The sequence below is a fragment of the Lycium barbarum genome, chromosome 9, assembly GCF_019175385.1.
Source record: "Lycium barbarum isolate Lr01 chromosome 9, ASM1917538v2, whole genome shotgun sequence".
Taxonomy (NCBI): Eukaryota; Viridiplantae; Streptophyta; class Magnoliopsida; order Solanales; family Solanaceae; genus Lycium; species Lycium barbarum.
In genome coordinates this window covers 8,227,001-8,254,315 of record NC_083345.1, presented here as the reverse complement: position 1 = coordinate 8,254,315, position 27,315 = coordinate 8,227,001, and the positions used below count along the sequence as shown (strand labels likewise).

Genomic DNA, 27,315 nt, shown 5'->3' with positions numbered 1-27,315 from the left:
ATACCAGCTGTACACTTAGGCTATTCTTCTACTCAAAAGGGTTATGTCCTCTATGATCTTATCTCTAAAGTGTTCTTTGTCAGCAGAGATGCTGTATTTCAAGAGCATGTTTTTCCTTTCAAAGACATTTCCTCTCATTCTCACATATCTCCTTTGTTTCCAGTTTTGCCTCTACCTACTGAGCCTTATTCTTCTGGGCCATCTCCAACTCTCACCTCACCATCTTCCCCATCATCCTCTCATCCATCTCATCTATCAAACACACTCTTATCTGATGAGCCTTCTGCTGCTCCTATGCCTGATCACACTGATCCTATTCCTACTTCCTCAGCAAGTCCATCTAGTACTCCATCTATTTCTTTACCTACTCTTAATCCTGCTCCTTCAGTTACACTCAGAAAATCATCTAGATCAACTAAACCTCCCATCTGGATGGCTGATTACATAAGTCATCCCTCTTCTTCTGCCTTTTGTACTTATCCTCTATCTAACTTTGTCTCTTATGAACCTTTGACTCCTGCATATAGATGTTTCCTCTCTGCCTACTCTGCTGTACTAGAGCCTAAATCCTATGTTGAGGCTTGTTCCCAACCCCAATGGGTTGATGCCATGAAGGCTGAGATAGCTGCCCTATAGGAAAATCATACTTGGTCTCTAGTTGAGTTGCCTGCTGGCAAGGTCCCTATTGGGTGCAAGTGGGTGTATAGAGTCAAGTACAAATCCTCTGGTGAAGTAGAAAGATTTAAAGCCAGGCTTGTGGCAAAAGGTTATTCTCAACAAGAAGACCTAGATTACAAGGAGACTTTCAGTCCTGTTGCTAAAATGGTAACTGTCAGGTCAGTGGTTGCTTTGGCTGCTGCATCTCACTGGTACATATTTCAGATGGATGTACACAATGCCTTTTTGCAAGGAGATCTGATGGAAAATGTCTACATGATGGTGCCAGATGGCTTTTCAAGCCAGGGGGAGTGCAGTAAAATGGTATGCAAACTTCATAAATCTTTATATGGCCTAAAACAAGCACCTAGGCAATGGAATCTTAAGCTTACACAGGCACTGGTGGATCTGGGATTTAAACAATCTCATTATGACTATTCCTTATTTACTAAAAAAGTTAGCACTGAGATCTTGCTAGTATTAGTATATGTTGATGATTTACTGGTCACTAGTAGCAGTCTATCTCTGATTAAGAAGGTCAGGTTGGATCTTCAAACCAAGTTTAAAATGAAGGACTTGGGTGAATTGAAATATTTCCTTGGCATAGAATTCTCTAGATCAGAGAAGGGAATCCACATGTGTCAAAAGAAATACTCCTTAGAGCTAGTATCTGAGTTGGGACTGTCAGGAAGTAAACCAGCTATTACACCCTTAGAGTTCAACCGCAAGCTCACATCTGTGGAATATGACTCTATCATCAGTGAAAATGCATCAGAGAATGATCAGCAACAGCCAACCACCTCTGTAAATGACAGGCAGCTTGAAGACAAAGGGTGCTATCAAAGAATTGTTGGAAGGTTGCTATATCTGACCATGACCAGGCCAGACCTTGCCTTTGTAGTACAGATCCTGAGTTAATATATGCATGATCCAAAACAATCTCATCTAGAAGCTGCCTTGAGAGTAGTTAAATACATAAAAGGCACACCTGGCCTTGGGTTGTTTATGCCATCTTCAGGAGGAAACAAACTAACAGCATATTGTGATTCAGACTGGGGATCTTGTGTAGAATCAAGGAAGTCAGTAACAGGCTATGTTGTAAAATTTGGTGATGCCTTAGTCTTATGGAAGTCAAAGAAACAAGAGATTGTGTCTAGAAGTTCTGCTGAGGCTGAGTTCAGAAGCATGGCATCAACTGTTGCTGAGATCACTTGGTTAACTGGATTGTTTTCAGAGTTAGAAGTGACTGTTGCAACACCAGTTCAGCTGTTTTGTGACAGCAAAGCTGCCATACAAATAGCAGCTCATCCCATCTTTCATGAAAGAACTAAACATATAGAACATTAGCTACTTTCTTCTTGTACTTAGAATCAGATGGATAACCATGCAGCTTGTAGCATGTGTCCCTTGTATGTCCTTTAAAGTTGCAAAAATCACAAATGAGTGGGGACTTGTTGTGATAACTTTGATTGTTTTGATAGTTTTGGTTTCCAAAATTGTTTCTAGGACTGTAACCACCACTAGTTTTCCCATTTTGAGATCTGTTATAACCTCCAGTATTCACACCACCAGAAATTCTTTGATTGTTATTCATAAGAGCCTAGTTCCTGTTACTCATAAGAGCAATTGACTCATGTTGCTCAGAATGAACAACAGAGTTGCTAACACTGTTTCTCCTTTGGCTTTCAACATTAACTATCATTGCATATGCCTGGTTTACATTTGGTAGAGGTACAGTCATCAACACTTGGCTCTTAGCATGATCATAGGATTCATTTAATCCCATTAGGAACTGCCACAGTCTTTGTAGGTGAAAATGCTCTTTGTATTGTTTTGACTCAGGGCAAGGACATGAAGGTGGTGGAATTAAGGCTTGAAACTCATCCCAGAGTTCTCTAAGCCTTGAAAAATACACAGATACAGATGATGTTCCCTGAGTTAAGGTAGTAATTTCCTTGGGTAGGTAAAAGGCTCGAGAAGCATTTACTTTATCAAATCTTTCCCTAAAATCTTCTCAAAGTTTGTGAGCACTAGAAGAGTGAATTACAGTGCTGATTAGATCTTTTGACACTGTATTCATAATCCAAGCTAGAACTATAGCATTACATCTATCCCACAAATCATGCAAATTTGACTCATAGTTTTCTTTTATACATGTACCTAACACAAATCCTAATTTGTTTTTACCACGCAGAACAAGCATCCATGATTTACTCCATAGAGAATAGTTTTCTGTACCTTGAAGCTGTACTGCAATGAGTACTGAACCTTGTGTATCTGAAGGATGAATGTAGAGAGGATGATTGTGGTGAACTTCATCAATTCGTTGTGAATTTCCATTTGTGTGAGTTGCATTTACTGTCTCTGTAGCAGTTTGTTCACCATTGAGAGAAGATTCAGTCCTTGCTGGATTTGTCATGTTGAATCTGATTCAATTTGATAACCTAGATTTTGCGATAGCTTCAGCTGAATGATTTTTTCACCTCAATCACCTATAACTTCACTTCGAACCTTGAATACACACACATATACAGTTGAATTGAAAGTTTGATTGCTCGAGAATGATGAATTTCGAGTTTGAGCAATTTGATAAATTGAGGAACCAGATTAGATTGAATTTGAGGAATTAGAATTAGCCTAGCTTTAGGATCTGTAAGCAAGGCTCTGATACCATGTTAAATGCTCAGCCATGAACAGATCAGAAACAGAAATAGGAAGAAGAAGGAGTTCTAGGGAGGCTGGAGAAGAAGAGAACACTTTTATTCATATTGACTCATTTACAGAAAATTATGAAGTGTTCCATCCAATACAAAATATATCTCACTCTATATATCAACTACACTGATTTAAGAAAAAACAGATCCCACTAACTAATTACAGTTGTCTAACTACTTTTCTAACTGCCTAACTAACTCCCTAACAACCTTTAAGTTATATCCACATTGGACCTGTGGGACCCCTCTTCTTCATAAGGACAAATCTAACCTTCCCCACTTATTGTTGTACTGTGTATGATATGTTGGACTGGTTAAATGCATAGGAAATTCAGTACTTTCGATTAATATTCCTTGATCCAGTGCATATCTTTAACGTACTACAGTGTTTACTTTCTCTTTGGGAGTTGGGAGGCAAGAATTTGTCACCCAATGTCTTTGTCCCAGTATCACATAGTAATTATTTGCTTGGTAAATTGGCCAATTATATAAGGTAGTAAAAATCATTTGTCACTCCTTTGATCAATATATTTGGTAAAAAACTTGGTGGACAAGTGGGAATGATTTTTAACCCACTCAGTCTGCAATTCTGGCAATTGGATAGTTGGCATCACGACAAAAAAAAAAAAAAATTGTCAAGCATTAGATGCAATCAGTTAAAAAGTATGTCACAATGTCAAATTAGTTGAATCCATAAAATGACAATCAATTAAAGATTTAAGTCTTTTTTTCTTTCTTCCTGAAATGAAAAAGACATCATTCAGAATTTCAGATTGGTTACAAAATACTTGTATCCTTTTGCTTTTCAGATGATTCATCATGATAAGAGTTTAAAGACCTCGATACACAATTTTGAGTGTAAAACAGTGTTATCTTCATGTCTACTTGATCCCAATATAAATGAAGAGACACCAAGACAAAAGGCGAAGCAAGGATTTGAACTTTATAGGATATGAGTTTACGATTTTACCATAACTAATTTGATTTACCAAGTACGCAATCATTTATGGGAAAAAGACACAAATGGCCGCTGAGCCATAAATAATCTCACGCGTTGGCCTATCTATTCTGAAACCCAAAAATTAGCTCATAAACTATTCCCATCCAGTAGCCAAAATCTGTAGCAAGCCTTTTGTGGCGACCACAAAAGATTTAAAAAGTCGCCACTAAAGGCTGACCGGTCCAACAGTGTAAGCGCTTTTTTTTTCAAAAAAGTCAGACTTTTTGTGGCGACTAAAAGTCACCACTAAAGGGCTGCTACAGAAAAATCAGAATTTTTAGTGGCAATTAAAAAAGTCGTCACTAACGGTTAAATATCCCAAAAACATGTATAATATGTGTATATTTAATAAGAAATATCCCAAAATATGTATAATATGTGTATATTTAGTAATATATACAAGAATGATACAGTTTATATACATATACTGGAATTAATTATACATAAATTATATGTTAATTATACATTTATTATACACATATCATACAATAATGATATGATTTTTTTTTTACATATACAATAGTGATACATATTATATACCACAATGATGCAATTTCTATGATACATTTTTTATACGTATGATACACTTTCTATACAAGACTGATACAGTTTATATACACATGCTGGAATTATATATACACTTTCTATACAAAAATGATACATATTATATATAAAAATGATACAAGTTTCTATTCGATAATACACATTATATACACAAATGATACATATTATATATAAAAATGATACATACCTTAGTGATTCATATTTTATACAGTTTCTATACATTACAGATAGGTACTAATACATATTTTTATACACAAATGATACATATTATATACAAAAATCGCCTCAGAGTTTTTTGGGATATTTCTTACTAAATATACACATATATATGTTTTGGATATTTAACCGACTTTTTTAATTGCAACTAAAAATTCTCATTTTCCTGTAGCAGGCCTTTAGATTTTTATTTTAAGGCGCTGGGCTGCTGGCATTATTTTTTTGGCCTTTTTTTTTTGCGCCGATTGCCCTTTATTTGGGGTGGTCTTTAATTTTTGCCCTTCAAATTGGTGGTCTTTATATTTTACCCCTCGCCTAACACCCCAAGGTTGTGAGTTCGAACCCTAGCTCAGTTAAAAAAAATAACAATCGTAAGGCAGAATTTCTACCCATGCAAATTCTGCCTGAAGGTAGAATTTCTGCCTTAAGGCAGAATTTGCACTGGCAGAATTTCTGCCTGAAGGACAGAATTTAAAGACCACCATTTTGAGGGGTAAAAATTAAAGACCACCCCCAGCGAAGGGCAATCCTGCAAATTGCCCTTTTTTGTCATTATTTTGGGCCGAGCGGACTCCTGAGGATATTAGGCCTAAATATTGGCCAAATATGACATTACTTTGAGCCATTAGAAACATAGTGTTCTTTTCCCATCATTTATTTGTCCTTATTAAATGAACTTTTAACACATATAAGGTCCAAACTAAAGTTACTAAGTTCCGATGAACCCATACCTATAACACAACATCCGCTCCTGTGACAATAATCAGATAGTTACAAAGGCAAATAACATAACCATGATCCATGAACATTGTTGAGTAAAAGTCAGCGGGACAAACAGACCTTCCTCAATCAACTTCAAGTGAACAATTACAGTTTCTTCTGTACGGACGAGGAAAGGAAAATAAATATTCTAGAGTACTAGTGTAAAGTGTAAAATAAACATTTTCTTAATCCTATATTTTTTTTCCCTATTCACACTTCAAAATTCGACAGTAATGAAACACCGTGGCAAGAGAATCGTTTAACCGGCAGCCCATATCCAAAACATAATTAGAGAAGATATAAAAATTGTTATCCAACTGAGGAAAGCAAATGCAACCGAGAATTGGAACTTGGTGCATTCCTGGCCGAAACTGCAACCTCCCATATCATGAAAGTACAACACTGTTATGCCAGCTGAAGAAGCAGCTGCAGCAAGCGATAGCATTCCAGTGCACTGCAAGTAAATTTCATTCCAAAGAGATTGATAACAGATAATTAGTAAACGATATGTTCTCTTTGTGTACTCAAATAATACTGTCATGCAGCAGAGACTAACCCAATCTCCAACTACAAAGAGGCTCAGTAAAACATGACTCTGGAAAGCCTTCTTCTTTGCCAGGAAATAGGCATCTAAGAAGGCAAGTCCGATGCTCCAGATGACTTGCAAAACCATCGAGGCTATCAAGTAGCTGCAACAATGACAGTAATTAATTTGACATGTTCACATGTACTATTTAAGATTTCTTGACAGAATGCAAGACCCTGCATGAGTCAGTGGCGTCTTTTTACATGAATAACTCACAAAATGAATGAACTTAGTAAGAAACTAGTACATAGTTCATGGGAGACCACTTCCTGGAAGACATAAGGAGTGACGAGGTTATAAAATGGACATTAGTGCTTCATGAAGGGTCATTTATTTATTTTCCCCTACCTGTGGTTCTTTTTTTTTTTTTTCTTTTCTTTTTTTGATAACCGGGATGTGGGGGCCAGCTCTAATTTCATGGGGTACCTACTTCCTCCCACCAGCACAGGTACAGTTCACCAAGGCTTTAGACAGAAGGGAAGAAATCACCTAGTGTTTTGTCTCTGCTGGGGATTTGGACCTGAGCTCTCATGGTTTTCATCTCACTTTACTGACCAGTAGGCCACACCCAGGTGGTTGTTTCTTTGTTTATCTCTCTGTTAGTATAGTGTTTTCACGGGAAAAATATTTGGCTAAAGAGAAATAAAGGCTAAAGAGTAGATTGAATGATCCATGTCATGCCTTCTAGGCAACAAGAATCTTGGAAGACAAAAAGGGTAAAAGAAGGTTTGCACACACATTACCCAAAGTAGAAAGTATTAGACCTTGCAATATATAACTGGCCTGAGGACAATTACTTTAAAATCAACAGGGCCACTCAATTACCAGATCATGATGTGGAAAGCATAGTGATTTGTAGCAAAGTTCAAAGATCTTTGAATTTCATTACTCACTACGTGTTTGAGGTCATTGAATGTGAATCATTATGAATGACTTTTAACCTATGTCTAGACATCGACAATGAATTGACGGTGGCAGCTGACTAGCATCCCATAAATGCAGAGCCAAGTTTGTTAAAATGTCAATTTAGAAGTTTTTTCTCGCTTTACTAAATTTTAAAGCTTTATTCACATAAGGCACAAGGGTGCTTTCTGTTTTATCCAGTTCTTCAAGGAGGAGTATTTGATATACGCAATTACTGTACACTTGGCATTTAAAACATTTCACAAGCGAAAATAAGATCAAAGGAGTCATTTAGGCTGATAGTTTGACCTACATTGCCAGATTGGGTCTCATATTAGGGAGAACAACCCGGAAGTATGACAGCTAGGAGCAAAATACAGAGATATGAACCAATTATTCTCTCATATTTTGGAATTTTGGGTAAGGGATTGTAATTGTTGTTGTGTTAATCAAAACTAGCATCATCCCAAGGAACTAATGGAAAAATTCTTGAAAGTTCTGATATAACCTTCTTGTCACGAGTCATGAAAGTGTTCGGGTTTTGATATTGAATCATAGAGTTAATGTTTAGACTAAGACAGACGTAAATCCTTCAGAAGTAGCTAGCAATAGTGTTAAAACCGGGTTGATATTTTGAAAAGTAGGCCAGGAAAGTTTTTGCTAGGCTCACAAAATGTTTTGCTGATAAATAGAGAAAAAGATTCAGTGTTGCCGCAACAATGAAATGACCAGAAAAGATGGTTGAGATAATTTTGGCATTTAAATTACTAATTGATTGCACACAAGCTCAAACATTGAAACATGGAATGAATGCTTCGATGAATACATTGTCGCTTGGAGTTCTAGTTCAGGAGTTAACTTTCATCCCTAACCAAATGTATCATACTCTTGCAATGATTTTCAGATGAGAAGGTTAAAGAAAGGATCTATCGAGAGTCTCTCTGACAACTTGGAAAAAGTTTGCTTCTGCTAGGTTTAGGGTTGTACGAGTGCCTTAATTTGCCTCTTATTTCTATTCTATGTTAGTTCTGCCTACATGAGCTTTGCAAAACATAACCCGTCCAAAGCTTGGATAAAGGAGGAGAACTAGTTGATCGATATATGAAGCTTTGTTGATTGTCCTCGAGGAAAGAAATAACAAGGATGAAACTGATCTTTCTAAGAAAGCATTATAAACAGTTGTACATGAGTAATGTTACGGGCTGCTTTCATTGTGCCTTAGCGCCCATAACCCCTTCGCGTCCCGAGCGGGCCAAGCGAGTGTCAGCCGCGCAGGCAGTGTCAGCCGTGCAGGCGACGTGCGCTGACATGGGCTCCGACGGACGGAGTCTAGAATCATCTAGATATGTTGCATTGCATATCCTAAGAGTAGCAAGGAAGTTTAACAAGGATCTGGGATGAGCCCACGGGTCGTCGACGGACGAGCGACCCCATTCGAGCTTGAGTGTCAGTCCCGTGAGTTTTCGAGCTATGGATGGAATCTTGGGATTTCGGGTGAACACCCCATTCCTAGGATGTTGTTGAATATGCTTACTAAGTTTGGCGCCAGTCGAAGATCGTTTACCTATGGCCTTGACTTAGCCAAGAAGTGATGGAATTGCCGAAGCTTCCGAAGGCTATATCTCGTTCCACGAGTATATGGGGATTGCATGAAACTTCATGGAGGAGTGAAGGAAGTCAAGAGGAAGGATTAGGAATAGACGGCGCCTCATTTGGAGTTCGAATCATTGAGAAAGGCCCATTGTGATTCTCGGGCAGAATCATGTCTACTGAGGGAACTTGGGTTTATTTCTTTAAAGCATATATAAGGGGGGCACAGGTGTCTTAGGCTCAGCCAGCCTCCCCCGTGCGTGCTACCATCAAGCCGTACCAAGTCAGCAACCTTGAGGGGCAACCTTAAGGGCCTGCCTAGGCATCTCCAAAGGGTCCTAGGTACCCATACGAGTTACACAACTCTATGGGCGGCGCTCGGCCTCCAGGCCAGCGTTGGGCGCACAACGAGGGCCGGAGGCTTGACGTATGGACCGACTATGCCTTGCGAGCTATCCTTGGGAATGAGAAAGCCCTCCGTGCCGATTGAACACTTGAGGCACCTCTCTTAAGAGTCTCGTGTGTTGACTTGTGAGCTTGGCTTAGGTTCAGCCTTGCGAGCAAGGGTCCGTTGGCCTAGACGTGCAGTCGTAAGGCGACGCTGCACCCTGCAAGATGGAAGTATGTCGCGAGGGCTATGTTTGGCAATGCCACACCACAAGCATACTACAAAGGACGCACATGACAAAGGCCAAGGACTCAAGAGTTTCCCTACTTGGGCAAAGCACAGGCCACGTGCACAGGCACAAGGCAAATGTCAAGCTTGAGGATTGGACTGTGCACGCGCCAGCGTCGCTCAGTGCCAGGCGAGGGACTGTCCTTTCCGTAGCCAACCCCGGGTGTGCGTGCGGACAAGACCCAACATATGAAACATGCCACAGGGGCATGCTAGTAAGGCAAGGCCGAGGCCATGACATCGAACCGGCTGCACCGCTGAAGCTAAGCCTCCGAGGCGTGCTTCGCCATAGGCACAGAGTCGTGCCAAGTATCCTGGGACAATCATTAGGCTGGCTCGTAGTCCGCTTGGACTACGGGCGCTGCACGGGCCATTAGTGTGCCACTGACACTAAGAAGGAGGCGGCCCGTGACAGTAAGTATGATAAGAGGCTATTGAGGACTGTTTTATTCAGTAATTTTCTTCTAGATGCATGTCTTATTTCCAGCAGCAAATAACTCAACTAAATGCCATTTTGAGTAAAGGCAGATGATTAATTTTCTTACCAGAAATAGGAGTGATGAGCCAAACAAAATCATTCAGTTGCTCAAATGGAATGATTAGATAACAAAGAAATACCACACAGCAGAATAAAACTTGAATCTTGAACTTCATTCATCCCAGAAAACTTCAATTTAGTTAATCAATACCAGTATATTACACTCACAAAAATAAACTAGAAAAGTAAAAGAAGGAAGTACCAAAAAGCTGTGACATCGAAGAAACCTTTAGAAGTAACCATTGAAGCAATTGCACCAGCAGCAAAAAAACACTGAGCCAATCTCAAAAAAAGCCCAGTTAAAGTACCAGGTGTGCCAGCAAAATCCTTCATTTTTGTAGCTCCTCAAAACTGAATCAACTATTTTAACCTTTCTTGATGTGCCCAACTAAGAAAATTTATCTAAAGAACCTTTCTTTAACCATTTCTTGAAGCAAAATCAAGTACAAATTTGTTTTCTTGAATCTTGATTAATCATCAACTATTACTAATTACTATGACTTTTCAACAAGAAACTGAAGAATCAAGAAAGTACAGCTACTTGCTACAACCCCTTTCAAGAATTACCAAAATGAATGATGCAAAAGCCCAAAAAAGGTACCCAACAAAACACCCTAATAACACCAAGTTAAAATTAAAGATTTTGATACCCCAGATGCTAAATCCAAAAATCTCTGAGAAATTTTCTGTTTTTGGAAAAAATACAATGTCAAAGTGATAAAGGTAAGAAAAGGATGGGTGTGGGGTGTATGGGGCCGGGGGTGTTTGGTGGAAGATAGGAAAGAAAAGAACTAGCTGGAAACTAGATTATGTACACCCACAAGCCACAGTTTTGTCAAATGTTTTTCTTTTTTTATTCACCGGATGTTCGGTGCCTCTATTGGAGACGTACGTAAATGCTCCCTGTCACGAATTTTTTTATACTCAAAATTCAAACTTAAAATCTCTCATTAAGAGAAAATCAGTCTATCCGTTGTCCTTTGCCTTTTCTCAATTAAAGAATTAAAAGAAGAAAAAGACTTTGTTCACATCAACTTAATCTCCCTTTATAAAATCATTATTGGAATTTGGAACCATCAATGACAAACCATTTTTCTCTTGTGGGGTGGGGGAAGGTTTGAGCAAAAAGAGAAAGAAAGCTCTCGACTTTTCCATGTCTTTATTTGTTTTGTTTTTTTATCTCAACTAATTCATTAGGTATTTAATCCCTCCGTCTCAATTAAATTTATATGACGATTGATCTATTTGGAAAATCAACTAGCTCTTTTTTTACTACTATTTTTAACTCTTTTCATGTATTATAAATTATTAATTATGCAGGCTTGTACTACTTTTTATGTATTTTTTAAATATATAAATTTTATTATAAAATACGCAAAGAATTTATGTTTGAAATTGAGTAAAAAAAAGAGTTGCTTGACTCCTCAAATAGGTCAATCCTCATATAAATTGAGACGAATGGAGTATTATTTTAAGCACAAGTTTCAAGTAATTTTATCTATGAAATTTACGTAAAACTTTATAGAATTATAATAAAACTGCGCTAAAAATTGATTTGTATGATCGATAAGTCTTCTTGTTCCTTTCTCATTGTCATGGAATTTTCTTAATTTTTTTATTTAGAAAGGATAGGGAAGGAATGCGCTGACTTTTCCTTATCTTTTGTTTTATTGGAATTCTTTTCCGTTCCTTTCATTGTCGTGGAAAAATCTCATTTTAACATGTTCAAGTTTGTCTATAAATTTAAGAATATTTTATTACAATATTTGTTTCTGTTGTGTTTACTTAATTTGATGATGGTTGAGCGATAAACATTATTATTGAAAAAAGATGTATCATGAATTTATTAATTTAATAAAAATACAATATATAATTAAATAATTTTCTTTTTTTCCTTCCTCTTTCTCCCTCTAGAAGTCCAAATTAGTACAATGAGTTTGAAATAGTGAATTATTCTCATTGCATTTTCTGTGTAATTTCACTTTAAACGTTTCTTCCACATTTTTTCGTCAAGTAGAGCTTATCCCACAATTTAAATATAACAATTTTCTGCCAAAAACAAGAACAGTAACAACCTTTAAGCAGTATTCTTTAATCCGAGAAAAAAAAATTCTCCTTACCGTATAAGAGTATAAAATACCTGGCTTTATGAAAAAGATAGTACCCAAATACTAGTATAGCACTTAACATTATTGCTTGTACATGGGCAAAATGTCTAGATAGTCTTAATTGTTTTCCTAGAGTGTAAGTTGATTCTGGATTTTTTGTGTGTCCAGATGTAGCTATAGCTTTTGGGTTCGTATTTTTTAGAATCTAAGCTTAGTCCGATAGCTAATTTACAGAACGATTACTGGTTGAATAAAATCTTTTCATTTGACAGCAAAAAAAAAAAAAAAAAAAAAGAAGAAGAAGAAGAAGTTGAGCAATACTAATACTAGCAAACAAGCCCAAAAACAAAAATTACAGTAAGTTGAAATGTAGTTGCCCTCAATTTTCTACTCTTTCGGCTAACTATACCGATATTTAATACAGATATAAAATGCCATCATTTAAACTACAATCGAGGCAAAGATATAGCCACAAATTTAATACTGGAGTGCCGAGACATTCAATTAAAAAGGTGGCAATTTAAGCTCTCCTGTAAATTGTAATGAGTGAAAAAAGAGAAAGTCAAAAGGAAAGTTCCAATATTGACTTTTGATACTCCATCCCTCTCAGGCCTAGGTGTAAGTATACTTACCAAAAAGAACGAAAGCTTGGAGTAAAAAGGCGCACATATAAATTTGGATCAGTATTATTTTATATATATCCTATCTTTTGGGAGAAAATTTTATGGAGATTGACTAGCCCCCTATACTATGCATCAAAAACTAGTATAGCTGTGCTTAGGAAATAATTAGACCGCCTTCAATTAAGAATTAGAGTTTTACATATGGCTTAGGACCTCTAGTTTAGAAAAACTGTACATTAACCATTTATCAGTTACTGTATAACAACTTGGTTGCAAAATCTTCGTTCTATGGGTAGTCGTTAGCCTTCAATTCATTTGTAAACCCATAAGAGTAAAAATCAATAGGAAGTTCAAAACAAGAGCAACATGTTATATTACTGTATAGTAAAGGGTGACTGAAAATTCCATTTCTCAAGTTGTTTTGAGTTAAAACACATATTTCATGGAGATTGAAATCACAGGCATTGAGACTATTCATTCTAATATATTACGACGGTTTGATGAGTTAGGATAAATGGGATTTTGAGATTTCTCAGGTAAATCAGCACACTTGAAACAACCACAAAACCACGCCTAAAATTTAACCCCAAAACTTGTAGTAATACTGGTATATCTTTTTCATTAATCTTTGCTTATTGTCAAACAAAGTTCAAGGGTGTATTAATAGTGCTAGAAAACATTGCCTGGCTTCTGCTCCAAGCTAGTTGGTCATCTGATCCCCGTAACCTTAGTTAACTGCTACAAATCTTACGATCTTTAATGTCATTTTGTTTATCCCAAAGTCATTATCATCTGTTGAAAATTTTACTTCTCTGTGAACAAGTTCTATTCAATCTGTTCACATGGCACACAATAGTAAAATGCTGTCTTTTCCATTCACTCTTTTTCTTTTCCAATCTTTTGCGACCACACTCTAGAGTGAAATTTCGCGGTTCCCTTTCAAAAAAGATATCTCAGTAATGAGGTTAAAAATATCCTCATGTCTTGCATAACCGGTAATAGGCTAGTAGCTGGTAATGCAGAACACTCAACATGGATGGTATATTGACGGCTTCATGACCGATTGAACTAAAGCCATGCTCACAGAGAATGAAGCAAACAATTTGGTGCAAATAGCAGAAAATGCAAACAGGTGGCTGTGAATTTCATGGCAAGAAGTGCTCTAGTAGTTCAAAGGAGAACGTAAGTTCTCTTAGCTAATTACACATTGGTAAAGCACTACTGTGCAGCAAATCAAAAACTTTGACATTGTTATGTAAACTAATGTGCAGCAAATCACAAATTTTCATTGATCAGTACACATGATTATAGTGTTTTCGGAAGGACTATACTGATGTTCACTGCTGCTTGGCGATTTGGCGCCTGGTCACTCTTCACAGTCTGAAAAGATCAAGACCAGACTTATCAAGTGGCTTGGAGAAAAACTTTGTAATGTAATCGCTCGCAAGAAATTCTTTATATAGTGCGGGGTTTTCTTCTGATATGAGCTCTTTGATTGGACCATACATCTTTGGAGGTTCAAAAACACCGGTGAAAAAGCTTGCCACTGACATCCTTGGTCCTATCTTATTCGCTACAACTCTATGGTCTGCGCTTACAAACTTGTCGTTTGATAGGATCTGTTACAAAATCAGACTGAGATAAGTAACAAATTAATAAATATTGAAGATAAATGAGACAAAAAAGCTGTATTTTATTGCAAACCTGAAGAAAGTCAGCAATACTAACAACCAATCCATGTTCAATCGGTTCAACATTGACCCATTGGTTATCATGCATGACTTGAAGGCCGCCAATTTGATCTTGCAGCAGAAAGGCGAGGAAAGCAGGATCTGTATGCTTAGCGGCACCAAGAGTTAGCTCTGGCTGGGGGCATGCTGGGTAATAATGGCATACAAATACTTGTCCTTTATCACATTCTGTGGCTTTCAAGTGGTCAGGTTTTAGCCCAAGAGCTTCTGATAGTAAGCCAAGAATAATTTCCCCTAGTTTCATCACATGATTTATGTACTCGAGAGATGTTTTCCTGGATATTAGAAAAATACCAAAGACACAAAGTTACAGAACTCAAAAAGATTTATGATATTCTGATCTACCATAACAAATCAATTGTGGCCTTTACTGAAAGAGAAACACCTAGATGTGTAGAATTCCCCATATCCAAAGATTTCAGCATGCAGTATCACTGATTAATCTTAGCTGCTTCATGAGGATAAAGTTGGATCAACATATTCCAAGAACCAGGTTCAGGCGAAGCGCCACATCCAGCTGATACCATATATATACACGAGACAACAGAGGAATTTCCTAGTGATATTCCAAGAATAAGAGGTATGCATACACGTATCTGATTCTAACTAAGGAAATGAAAGAGTAAATAATCCCTTAAAACCTCTACAAATCCATAATTGTGCTATGGACGTTACGTTTCATTGGGCAATATCGAACGAGCAATTCCACCAAGAAAGCATCCAAAATTAGGACAATCAGAAGAACCTATGTTGGAAAAAAACAGCTAAATACTACCTCTGTCCCAATTTATGTGACACGATTTCTTTTTTAGTCTGTCCCATAAAGAATGATACATTTTTATATTTAGAAATAATTTAACTTAAAACTTCCCCTTTTACCCTCAATAAAATGATTTACAACCACACAAATATATATAACTTGTTTTAGACCACAAGTTTCAAAAAACTTCTTTCTTTCTTAAACTCCGTGTGTAGAGCCTATTTGGATGGGCTTATGCCTATAAGTTGTTTGCAGCTTATAACCTAAAAAAATAAGTTGGGGTAGTCTAACTTATTTTTTTTGGCTTATAAGCTGTTTTCAGCTTATAAGCTGCTTTAGATAAACTAAATCAAATGGGCCCAATTATTTTTTTGAGCTTATTTTAAGCACAAAATGACTTTAAGTTGGCCAGCCAAACACTCAAAAAAGCGTTGGCCAGCCAAACACTCAAAAAAACAGCTTATAAGCAACTTACAAGCAACTTATAAGTCAATCCAAACGGGCTCTTAGTCAAACTATATCACATAAATTAGGATAAATTAGGATGGAGAGGGTAATACTTAACATCTCTGCTTCTCATATTCCATTTTCTAAAAAGCCAGAACATAAAGCATACAATTGGTCTTGCTATAATTCAATAGTTCTGATCTTTACTTAACCAATTTCAACCAGAACAGGGCTGATATAGAATTGCAATTCAAATGCAGAAGAATGGATAGTTACCTGCAAATTGCTGGTATTTCTTCAGGTTCAATGTGACCAGAAGCTAGTGTAGAAATGCTCAATGTATCCCTCCACTGTGCATTCTTTGTTTGATACATATGAGGATTGCTCTCGTATCTAACGCTTCTCCCTCTATCGCGCGAATAGTACTCTTTCTTCACTTCAGCATCTTGTTCATGAAACTCACGAATCCCATCAATCATTCCTTCCAAAACACTTGGAGGAACCCCATGATTTATCAGTTGGAAAAATCCCCACTTCTCTGATGCTTCCCTTATTTCATCGACAATCTTCTTACGTCGATCTTGAATCTCTATGCCACTGAGATCAATCACTGGAACCTGTAGAGTTGACTTTCCCAGCTTCAACTCTTCAGCAAGTTCATGAGGTGGCCTAATGAAAAATCTTGGTATTTCTACTATGCCAGCATCAACTAGTCCCTTAACACCAGCTTTTGTATCGTCAAAAGCTTTTATTTCCTTCAACGGATCGTAATCCATTGTTAATTCAGCTTGACAATCTGCAGTTCCGGACATATTTGTTCTTATTTCAACAAATCTAGGTTTCCTGAGCAACTATTTCTATTAGTTAGTGGCTTAGTGCTCATAAATAAAGTGGTCCAATGTGAATCAATATTCAAAAATGCAAAGACACGTGTGCGGTTGGGAGATGGTTTTAGCAAAGATAAGAAATGGAAATAATTGAAGTTTGTGTTGTGAACTTGAAGTTCCCACATCGCTCGCACACGGGATTGTGTGCGTGCTTATAAGCAGGGCCTGAAGTCTTTACTTGTAGACGCGTTTTAAAGCCGTGAGGTGCGTCAAAGCGGACAATATCTACAAGCTGTTTATAACACGTTATCAGCACGATGCTCGCGATGAGAGGGTGTGTTGTGAACTTGAAGTTCCCACATCGCTCGCACACGGGATTGTGTGCGTGCTTATAAGCAGGGTCTGAAGTCTTTACTTGTAGACGCGTTTTAAAGCCGTGAGGTGCGCCAAAGCGGACAATATCTACAAGCTGTTTATAACAGTTTGGTCATTTTTCGTAGCCTCCAATTGTTTGATTGAAGTTTTCATATGATTGAAAATGAATGAGTTTAGTATTTTATTTGTCCGCTACCCACTTTATAGCTTTATGCCGGAAAGTCCTATTATGGAGATAAAATGCTCTCTTATCCTAGATCTTTGATAAAGATGAAATAATACCTTATTACCCCAACCACAACTTATTGGTGGTAATGAATTTAGCACCTGAAATTAAATTAGACATGGTACAACAAGATTCCAGTTTTAAAATTATAAAATTGGATGGTTGTTTCCCCTGCTTCATTAATATACAGTATGGTGTTATACTATATTATACTGTATTAATGAACACAATGTTTGGATAGACTGCATTGTTTGTTGTGGTTTAATAACATTTGTATTGTTTGGTTTGAGTTTATAGTGCTTGTATAATAACTTGTAAGTTTATTAAAATACCCTTAACTCTTAAGTAGAAATTAGTTTATACATATCAATAAAACTCAAGTAAAGGATAAAATAGGAACTTTAAAAAATAAGTAGGTGGTGGGTGGAGGTGGTGGAGTGGTGGGTGGTGTGAGGTGGGTGATTGTGGGATGAGGGTGGGGGTAGTGGGTGGTAGGGTGGGGGTGAGTGGTTGTGAGGGGTATTGGGTGGGGTTGGTGGAGGGGTGGGTGGTGTGAGGTGGGTGGTTGTGGAATGAGGGCGGGGGTAGTGTGTGGTAAGGTGGGGGTGCGTGGTTGTGGGGTGGTGAGGGGTAGTGGGTGGTGGGTGTGGTGGGTGGGGGTGATTGGGTGGGGCTAGTGGGTGGTAGGGTGGGGTGGTTGGAGCTGGGGGTAAAGTATAGTGGAGAAATGAAATACGTAACTACGCAAAAACCATCAAATCAGTGGTTACAAAAATTGAGCAGTAAAAATTCCATCAATAATGAAAATCCTAAACAAAGGAATGTTTGTCTAACTTAATAAATTTAAAATATTCAATCTTCCCTGAAAAAAAAAAACTTATTTGCATAAAATTTTGCTCCAAGTGTAACTAACGTAACTCTAAGATATGATACAAAAAATTTGAAAACTTTTTGAGTAATATTAAAAAAAATTATATGATTTAACGTTGCCAAATGCCAATCCTAAGTTGTGTGAGCCTGAGACACGGTATTGTTGTATGCTATAAATTCATTTTGTTTTTTGCTTTTTTTTTTTTTTTTGGGGTCATGAAACTTTTCTAAATTTTAAATGCTCTATTCTAATGTTTGAAATTTTCTTAATTTTTTATCTACCCAACCACTATTGTTAAGGGGATAAAAGTTGTATAAAACAACCTATATATCTTGCATTTATTAGTCTGATACGAACATCGGATTGAAAATTTTCCCTTTTAGTTTTCTTCCTCTTGCTCCTAAATTAGTCCAATGAATATAATTGTGAATCTCTCTTTTCTTTTGATACGGATAGTTAAATTAGACTGCACATCACTTATTTCATTTCATACGTTTGTCCAAGATTTAGAAAAACAAATGTTAATTTTCAAAAAATACAACTAAGCAAAGCTTTTTTATTAAAAAAGAAGAAAAAAAAAAGAGGTAGCTCGGTGCACAAAGCAATACTGTGTGACACAGAGTTTAGGGAAGAGCCACATCCCAAGGAGATTTTGATGTAGGCAGTCTATCCTGATCACAAACATCATTGGTTGATTTCACGACTTGAACCTGTGAGGCCGTGACCTTAAGGTTACAAGGAGACTTGAGTTGCTCCAAGCTCCCCTTTCGAACAGTATATATATATATATATATATATATATATATATATATATATATATATATATATATAAAAGCATATATAAAAAAGAAAGCTAGAGAGATCAATATAAACTTTAAGCTGTAGGCGGTTCAAGAAAACACTTTGTTAAGAAAGGCTGCACTTTGAATTGAAGCACAAATTTGATGCAGTTTGAAATCACAGGCCTTATTTTGCCATTTGTTGGTGAATCCATCACAGGGCTCATTACAGGCAGTCACTGAAACTATACATTTGAAGAAATTAGGAGAGCTAATTAGTAATCAAGATATATAAATGGATGCTGAAATTTCTTGGGTAAATCAGCAGAACATGTATGCAGATACGCCCAGCATTCGAAAGAACCACAAGCCATGCCTATCATTTATCGTAATCATTGCTTAATGTCAAGCAATGTTCAAGGTTGAAATGAGAACTAGTGCTAGAAAACATTGCCTCAGCACATTGTCTCCTCCTGCTCCTAGCTAGTTGTTCATGATCATGTGACCCTAGTCGATAACTATTAGAAGTCTTGTGAATTTAACATGATTTTCTTCGACCAAAAACCATCATATGGTGAACATTTTACTTCTCTATGAACAAGTTATATCGGGCTTTAAAGGTGGAGACATGGCCTATCTATTAACTCTTTCTTACGATCACACAGTGAAATTCTACGGTGCTCTCTTCAAAATATTTCAGCATAATGAGGTTAAAAACATGTTCATGTCTTGGACAATTGGCAGTAGCTAGTTGGTAATGCAGAGCACTTGCCCTGATGGTATCTTCAGGGATCTTGCAAAACAGATTGAAGAAAGAAACAATACTTGCATCATATAGATGAGGTGGACCATTGTGTACAAAGAGCAGAAAATGTAAGCGAGCTCCTCTGAACTTCATGACTAAAAGTGTAGAAGTAGAGCAAAGGAGATGAATGTTAAAAAGAACTGGCAGCACTATGATAGGTGTTCTTTTATATTTATCTACCAAAAGCACTTAGATAATACAGTAGTCGTTGTTAAAGCATGATTGTATAGCAAACCATAAACTTGGACATTGTTCTGCACAAACATTATACTGATGTTCACTGCTGCTTGGCGATTTGGCGCCTGGTCACTCTTCACAGTCTGAAAAGATCAAGACCAGACTTATCAAGTGGCTTGGAGAAAAACTTTGTGATGTAATTGCTCACAAGAAATTCCTTATATAGTGGGGGGTTTTCTTCTGATATGAGCTCTTTGATTGGACCAAGCTCTTTGGAGGTTGAGAAACACCAGTAAAGAAGCATGCCACTGACATCCTTGGTCCTACTTTATTCGCTACAACTCTATGATTCACACTTACATACTTGCCATTTGATAGGATCTGTTACAATATCAGTCTGAGATGAGTAACAATTTGTAACTAAATGAAGATAAATCAGAACAAATAGTTGTGTATTTTGTTGCAAACCTGTAAAAGGTCACCAATATTAACAACCAAACCATGTTCAATTGGTTCAACGTCGACAAATTGGTTATTATGCACGACTTGAAGGCCGCCATTTTGATCTTGAAGCAGGACGGTGAAGAAAGAAGGATCTGTATGCTTATCGGCACCAAGAGTTAGCTCTGGCTGTGGGCATGCTGGGTAGTAGTGGCATACCAACCCTTGTCCTTTGTCATATTCCGTGGCTTTTAAATGATCTGGTTTTAGCCCGAGCGCTTCTGATAGTAAGTCAACGAGAGTTTCTCCTAGTTTTATGACATAATTCAAGTACTCAAGGGATTGTTTCCTGGACATCAAGAAAATACCAGAGATTCCTAAGTTTCAAAATTTGTTAAAAGATTCAAGATACTCTAATCTAGCATGCCAAATAATTTTACCCTTTCCGTGAATTTCAGTATTTCAGTATCATTTATTTTAGATCCTACATGAGCAAAGCAAGAACATAAAAAACTACAACTGATCTTACTAAGTTCAATAGTTCTGATCTTTACCTAACAAATTTCAACTAGCACAGGACTGGTACAGATTACTTACCTGCAAACTGCTAGTATTTCTTCAGGTTCAATATAACCAGAAACTATCCTAGAAATGTTCAAGGAATCCCTCCAATTTGCAGTCTTTGATTGGTACAGTTGAAGATTTCTCTGGTATCGAACTCTCCTCGTCGTTCTATCATGCGAATAGTACTCTTTCTTTAACTCAGCATCTTGTTCATGAAATTTACGAGTCCCATCAATCATTCCTTCCAAAACACTTGAAGGAACTCCATGATTTATCAGTAGGAAAAATCCCCACTTCTCCGATGCTTCCCTTATTTCATCGACAACTTTCTTACGTTGATCTTGAACCTCTATGCCACTGAGATCCACCACTGGAACCTGTAGACTTGGCTCGCATAAGATCAACTCTTCAACAAGTTCATGAGGTGGCCTAATGAAAATTCTTGGAATTTCGACTATTCCAGCATCAGCTAGTCCCTTAACACCAGCTTTTGTATCATCAAAAGCCTTTATCTCCTTCAATCGATCATAATCCATTGTTAATTCTGCTTGAGAATATTCAGTGTTGGCCATATTTGTTCTTAGTTTCAAGAAAGCTACTTTTTTCTTAGAAGACAAGTTAGTTACTTAAGGTCAACAGCTGCTAGTAAATGCAATTTTTCTCTATGAAATATTAATTTTCTAAGAGAGAATGTTTAGACTTTTACTTATCTTCAATTGTTTGATTGGAGTTTCCTGTGATTGTAATGGGATCTCCCTCATTTTTCACATATTCAAAGTTCAACTTTGTCAAACTATAGCTGGAAATGAATGAATTTAGCATTATTTGCTCCACTATCCACTTTGGGTCCGACTAATTTGGGTTTGTGCCGGAAAGTATCTCTTTGGGATTTAAGACTCTCACTACCAAAGGCGGCTCTATTAATAAAGGTGAAACCTGAAATCTCTGATTAAGGTTGGAAGGTACTTACCATCCATCTATAACTTTTGTTGGTAATGAATGTAGCATCTGAAAACTAAATGAAACATGGTACAAGTTGAAGATTTCAGTTGTTTTAAATTAATATAAAAACAGTAAATTACACTAGATGCCCCTGCAATATGACGCAACTGCAAATCCACCCCTGTGTTATGTAAATCCTATACAAATACATTATTGTTAATTTCTTATTCTTGCTTTTCAAAATTAAAGAGTTAAATCTCTTATATAATGAAAATCCTGCACAAAGGAATGTTCGTCTAACTTAGTAAATTTAATTACTCGAAGAGGAAAATAACAAATTAAGCTAAATAAAAAATGAGAATTATTATTTTTTATTTATAATTTTTAACAAGTACAAATAGCTTTTCGAGATGCAAGGTAATAATGAATGAAAGTTTTGATGAGAATGGAAGACTGAAGAGATTTTTGGTCAATTTGTTAATGCGGAAAAGAGCTCACTGAAACATTTACGTATATACCCACATGCAGTCGTTTTTTTCTTGGAAACTTTATTTTGGGTCGTCATTTTTGTATACAAAAGTTAAATTTATCTATTAATCTTACAATTATAGTGTTTGTACTCACATTTTTCATTTTTCATTTTTATTTATTTATTGGTGCTTGACTATATAAATTACTGTATTGTAGGTCATACATAAACCTTGAGCTTATTTTCTTGTAGAGTGATGAAATAGGATTTTGAATATCCCTTTAGTTAAATTTTCAAATAAAACAAGGAAGTTAAATTTTTTTAGGCCATTACAGATTGAAACATCCATAAAATTACACAAGAGCTTCTTGAAGCGGTAGTATAAATGCAGTATAGTTCATGATTTGTGATTCGTTCTAGCAAATTACTTTGTGAGTTCTTTGTGTTGATAGAACCACTTGTCTTTCAACGTATTGTAGGGGGCAAGTTGATAGAAATTAAATAGAAACTTTCAATTTTTTTCTTCTTTTTTAATGTCTCCACATTCAAAAATCTCAATTCACTTGCCAACCATGTATAAGAAAGTTAAAAAAAAAGACTTAAAAGTAAATCTCACAAACAACTTTTTGAGTCTTTCCACTTAGTTTTTATAAACTATACCCTACGATGCGTTGAATGATATGATGTCCTATCAACACAAAAAGGATCCTCTTATTGAATTCAAGTTAATTTGAAGGTCAAATACATAGACGGCCTCTTAAATCAAGCATGCAAAGGCAATAATCAAATATTAATAAGTACTATTGTGCTATACTCACAATTAACATCCACAGATTCTCCACTACGCACTCATCAACCAATTTCTTGTAAAGAATAAAATCTACATAAGAGATGAATACCAATATATTATACACACGTAAATGAATGTCATAATTCCTTTATATGAACATAGACATGAATAACGACAATTTGTCCATTGGCACCACAATTAATTTATGATAGAGAGTAATACTTTGAATGCATAGATTGTAATTATAAGAAGAATGACCATTCAAATATAATTTGTTATTTTGTAGATGAATTTGGTATATATTATATAATTAATTGCAACTCCTTAACTTCTTCAGTTTTTTCAATAAGAGGATCCTTTTTGTGTTGATAGAACAACTTGTCTTTCAACGTATTGCAGGGGGAAAGTTGATAGAAATTAAATTGAAACTTTCAATTTTTTTCTTCTTTTTTAATGTCTCCACATTCAAAAATCTCAATTCACTTGCCAACCATGTATACTTAAAAGAAAAAGACTTAAAAGTAAATCTCACAAACTAACTTTTTGAGTCTTTCCACTTAGATTTTATAAACTATACCCTACAATGCGTTGAATGATATGATGTCCTATCAACACAAAAAGGATCCTCTTATTGAATTCAAGTTAATTTGAAGGTCAAATACACAGACGGCCTCTTAAATCAAGCATGCAAAGGCAATAATCAAATATTAATAAGTACTATTGTGGTATACTCACAATTAACATCCACAGATTCTCCACTACGCACTAATCAACCAATTTCTTGTAAACAATAAAATCTACATAAGAGATGAATACCAATATATTATACACATGTAAATGAATGTCATAATTCCTTTATATGAACATAGACATGAATAACGACAATTTGTCCATTCGCACCACAATTAATTTATGATAGAGAGTAATACTTTGAATGCATAGATTGTAATTATAAGAAGAATGACCATTCAAATATAATTTGTTATTTTGTAGATGAATTTGGTATATATTATATAATTGATTGCAACTCCTTAACTTCTTCAGTTTTTTAGACTAACGAAGAGACACATCTTTTCTAAAGTGAGATTATGGAGTGTCTTAGCCGTTTCCAATATAGAAAGTACTCAAGTTTTGAATATATTTACGTAACGGCTAGACACTACATATTTTTTTTTTTTATCCAAATATGTTTCTTCCTTTACTTCCGTAAATTTTGGAGTACTCAGGGAATCCTCAATCATACAGTAATAATTTGAGATTCTTTCCTTTTCATAATAGGTCTTGGAAATCTAATTTATTTTCATAACAAAGCTTATAGTAAGTAGTAACTCAGGGAATCTTCCGAATAATCTTTCCTTAAAATTGTAGTAAAATCCATCAGCTTCCTTCCAAACTTTGTAGCAAATATATTCAAATTTGAACATCTCTAGAGATCTTTCCTTTCATAGGATATCTTCTTTCCGGAATAACTAATATTTTCCCCAATAATTTTTCTGAACTGGATTGTACAAATATGTCACGACCCAACCCCGTAGGCCGTGACTAGTGTCCGTGCTGGACACCCAAACGTACCCAATAACCCAAACGAGCATATTTGCAGAATATATCAATATAAAAGTCAATTGGGGCTACCAGATATTGCAGATGAACAGATATAGCACGTGGAAGCCGATAAGGCCGTCACAGATCATAGTAACCCAGAAACATATACAGAACCCACACAAGTATATCTACAGACCTCTACAGATCATAACAGAATCATAAGATCGTCATACCCCTGAATAGCGTACATATATACAATAGTAGCAGACTGTACCAAAAGATGGGCTCTGGATAAAAGAGCGCTCCAAATGGCAGAATAGATGTCCTAGGCGGGCGGGTCGGCAAACCTGTCGTCAGTACCTGCGCGGCATGAAAACGCAGCCCCCGAAGAAAGGGGGTCAGTACGAAATATGTACTGAATATGTAAAGCCTGAATCACAGAAACGAAATCATAACCAAAACATAACGTACAGAAAAGTAAGTGTAAAATCCAAGGTATCAAATGCATATTTTCAAAACATAACGGGTGTGTACAGAAACAGATGTCATATCATATCCGGCCCCTGCCCAGGGACTCGGCAGACAGAACGTGGCCACCTTCCCGACGCTGGTGCCACAACACAGAGAAATCAGAATAGGGGTATAACCCCGTAACATACATATCATATCAGATGGCCATAACAGATCGTATCAGAATGTGTGTACATGACACAGCATACTCCACAAACCCATGTACATGTATACCTGCCCCCTCACATCGAGGCACGGCGAACAATGCAGAAGATTGCGCTTGACAACATATCCTGGCCCGGGCTTAGTGTGGGAAACATTGAGGCATACACGAATGGAGTAGTGAGAAACTAAATGCAATAAAAATACCATATATTTCCAGAGACTCTATGAGGCATATCGAATGACAAATCAAATCAGTGAAATCGGACGGAATCATAGTAAGTGAATTTCGAATGTCATAATGGGTTACAGAAGCATAATCTTTCTGAGATCGTTTCCAAGTTCCAAAACAATTCATAAGGCTTAATGAAATATTAAAACAATTTTTATTTAGTAGTTAAAAGAGTAGTTAGAATATTTCTTCAAAAAAAATGCTCGAAGACAAGTCATAAACACGTAAAGGGTAAAATCGAAAATTGTGGGCCCACCTCGGGACAAGCAAAGCGGTGGGCTCAAATTACGCATATTAAGCTTATGGGGTCACCCACCAAGGTCTTAGGGACATTCCATAACTTTCTAAGCAGTTTGGGGAAGTTTGCTTAATTTTTCAACAAAGCATACTTAAAGGGTTCAATCCTATTGAATGAAAAAGTGACAATTTCAAACGCGGATTCCGATGAGCAGAACACTATCCGAGGCTCAAATCCGATCCTAGTACACCTAGGGCATGCCAAAAGAAGAATCGGGATAGCTTTACATACCTTATATGGTCTTTACGCCTTTCCGAATTCAATTCCCGTTTCGCCCGAAATCTACAAATGGTCACGTTTACCAATTGTTAGCCATAAGACTTAAGACCTAAATCTTGAGTCAACATTTTCTACAAAAATTTGGGCAGCATCTCGCCTATACATATAGCGCCCCCGAGAATTCGACTCGGCCAAAACAATCAACAACAACCCAACAACAACACCAACAACAACGATAATCACTACAAAACACAATATAACATAATTAATCATCTTTCCAACATAACGTCGTAGCCTTCATTCCAACTTCGTATTTTCAAATCAATATCGACATTTTCATATTCATTACTAATCAAGATCATTACATCATAATTCGGAAGCATTTCATATCATTTCCACAAAATATTCACAAGATATACAAAATATACAAACTTTCCACCAAAGTCATAATTCATCCAAAACTTCTAATATTCAACCTACATATCCATAACATACTTCCATCTTCCAATTTCATCAACCATAATCATAATTCACATCTTAACAACTTCATTTCCATAATATCACAAAATCATTCTAAAGTGACATAATCTTCTACATTCCAACTTCAACCAAAATTCATTCCCAATATAATTTTCACCATAACCACAACTAGAATACAACATAAGATTCAACTCACCATATGTATACAACATATATACACTCACGGCTACATATATATATATATATATATATATATATATATATATATATACTTTGTAAACTTTCATATTTCCATAGTTTCTACTCATTTCCATATATTACAACACAACCAAACCTTCATAGCATAGTAAAAAGGTATGAATTCTTACCTTTTTCTCCAATCTTCTTCACTTGTCCAAAGTGTGAGATTGATGAAACTAATGCTCAATCTTCCAAAACAACTACATCAAGTTGTAGAGGACACTTAATTTAGTAGGAATTCAATAAGAAAATAATTTTAGAGTCAAGATTTTTTAGGGTGATTTTTCTATGGCCAACCCGAAATGGCTCTTATGTTTGCTCTTGGTTTTCCTCCTTTCTCTTCTTTCTTTGCTTCTTGAAAATTCTATTAGATAATGACCATTTATAATTAATTAGCACATGGAAATATTCATTAAAGCCATGGGTTGGGCCTCACTTGGCCGGCCACCCCTTAAACATTGGGCCTAAATT

General features: G+C 36.3%; 2 protein-coding genes and 1 pseudogene across 2 annotated transcripts; all 3 read right to left on the bottom strand.

The window, feature by feature from the left end:
- Positions 1-5,919: 5,919 nt before the first annotated feature.
- Positions 5,920-11,290, bottom strand: LOC132610724 (CASP-like protein 5B3). Its single transcript, XM_060325081.1, has 3 exons — positions 10,409-11,290; positions 6,470-6,602; positions 5,920-6,367 (listed from the first exon to the last, which is right to left on the bottom strand). The coding sequence occupies exons 1-3, from the start codon at positions 10,537-10,539 to the stop codon at positions 6,173-6,175; spliced, it is 459 nt and encodes a 152-aa protein (XP_060181064.1). The 5' UTR covers positions 10,540-11,290; the 3' UTR covers positions 5,920-6,172.
- Positions 11,291-14,057: 2,767 nt separating this feature from the next.
- Positions 14,058-16,829, bottom strand: LOC132610281 (deacetoxyvindoline 4-hydroxylase-like). The gene is made up of 3 exons (XM_060324593.1): positions 16,172-16,829; positions 14,642-14,963; positions 14,058-14,556 (listed from the first exon to the last, which is right to left on the bottom strand). The coding sequence occupies exons 1-3, from the start codon at positions 16,705-16,707 to the stop codon at positions 14,311-14,313; spliced, it is 1,104 nt and encodes a 367-aa protein (XP_060180576.1). The 5' UTR covers positions 16,708-16,829; the 3' UTR covers positions 14,058-14,310.
- Positions 16,830-19,827: 2,998 nt separating this feature from the next.
- On the bottom strand, positions 19,828-21,697 carry LOC132610420 (deacetoxyvindoline 4-hydroxylase-like; annotated as a pseudogene).
- Between the last annotated feature and the right edge of the window lie 5,618 nt (positions 21,698-27,315).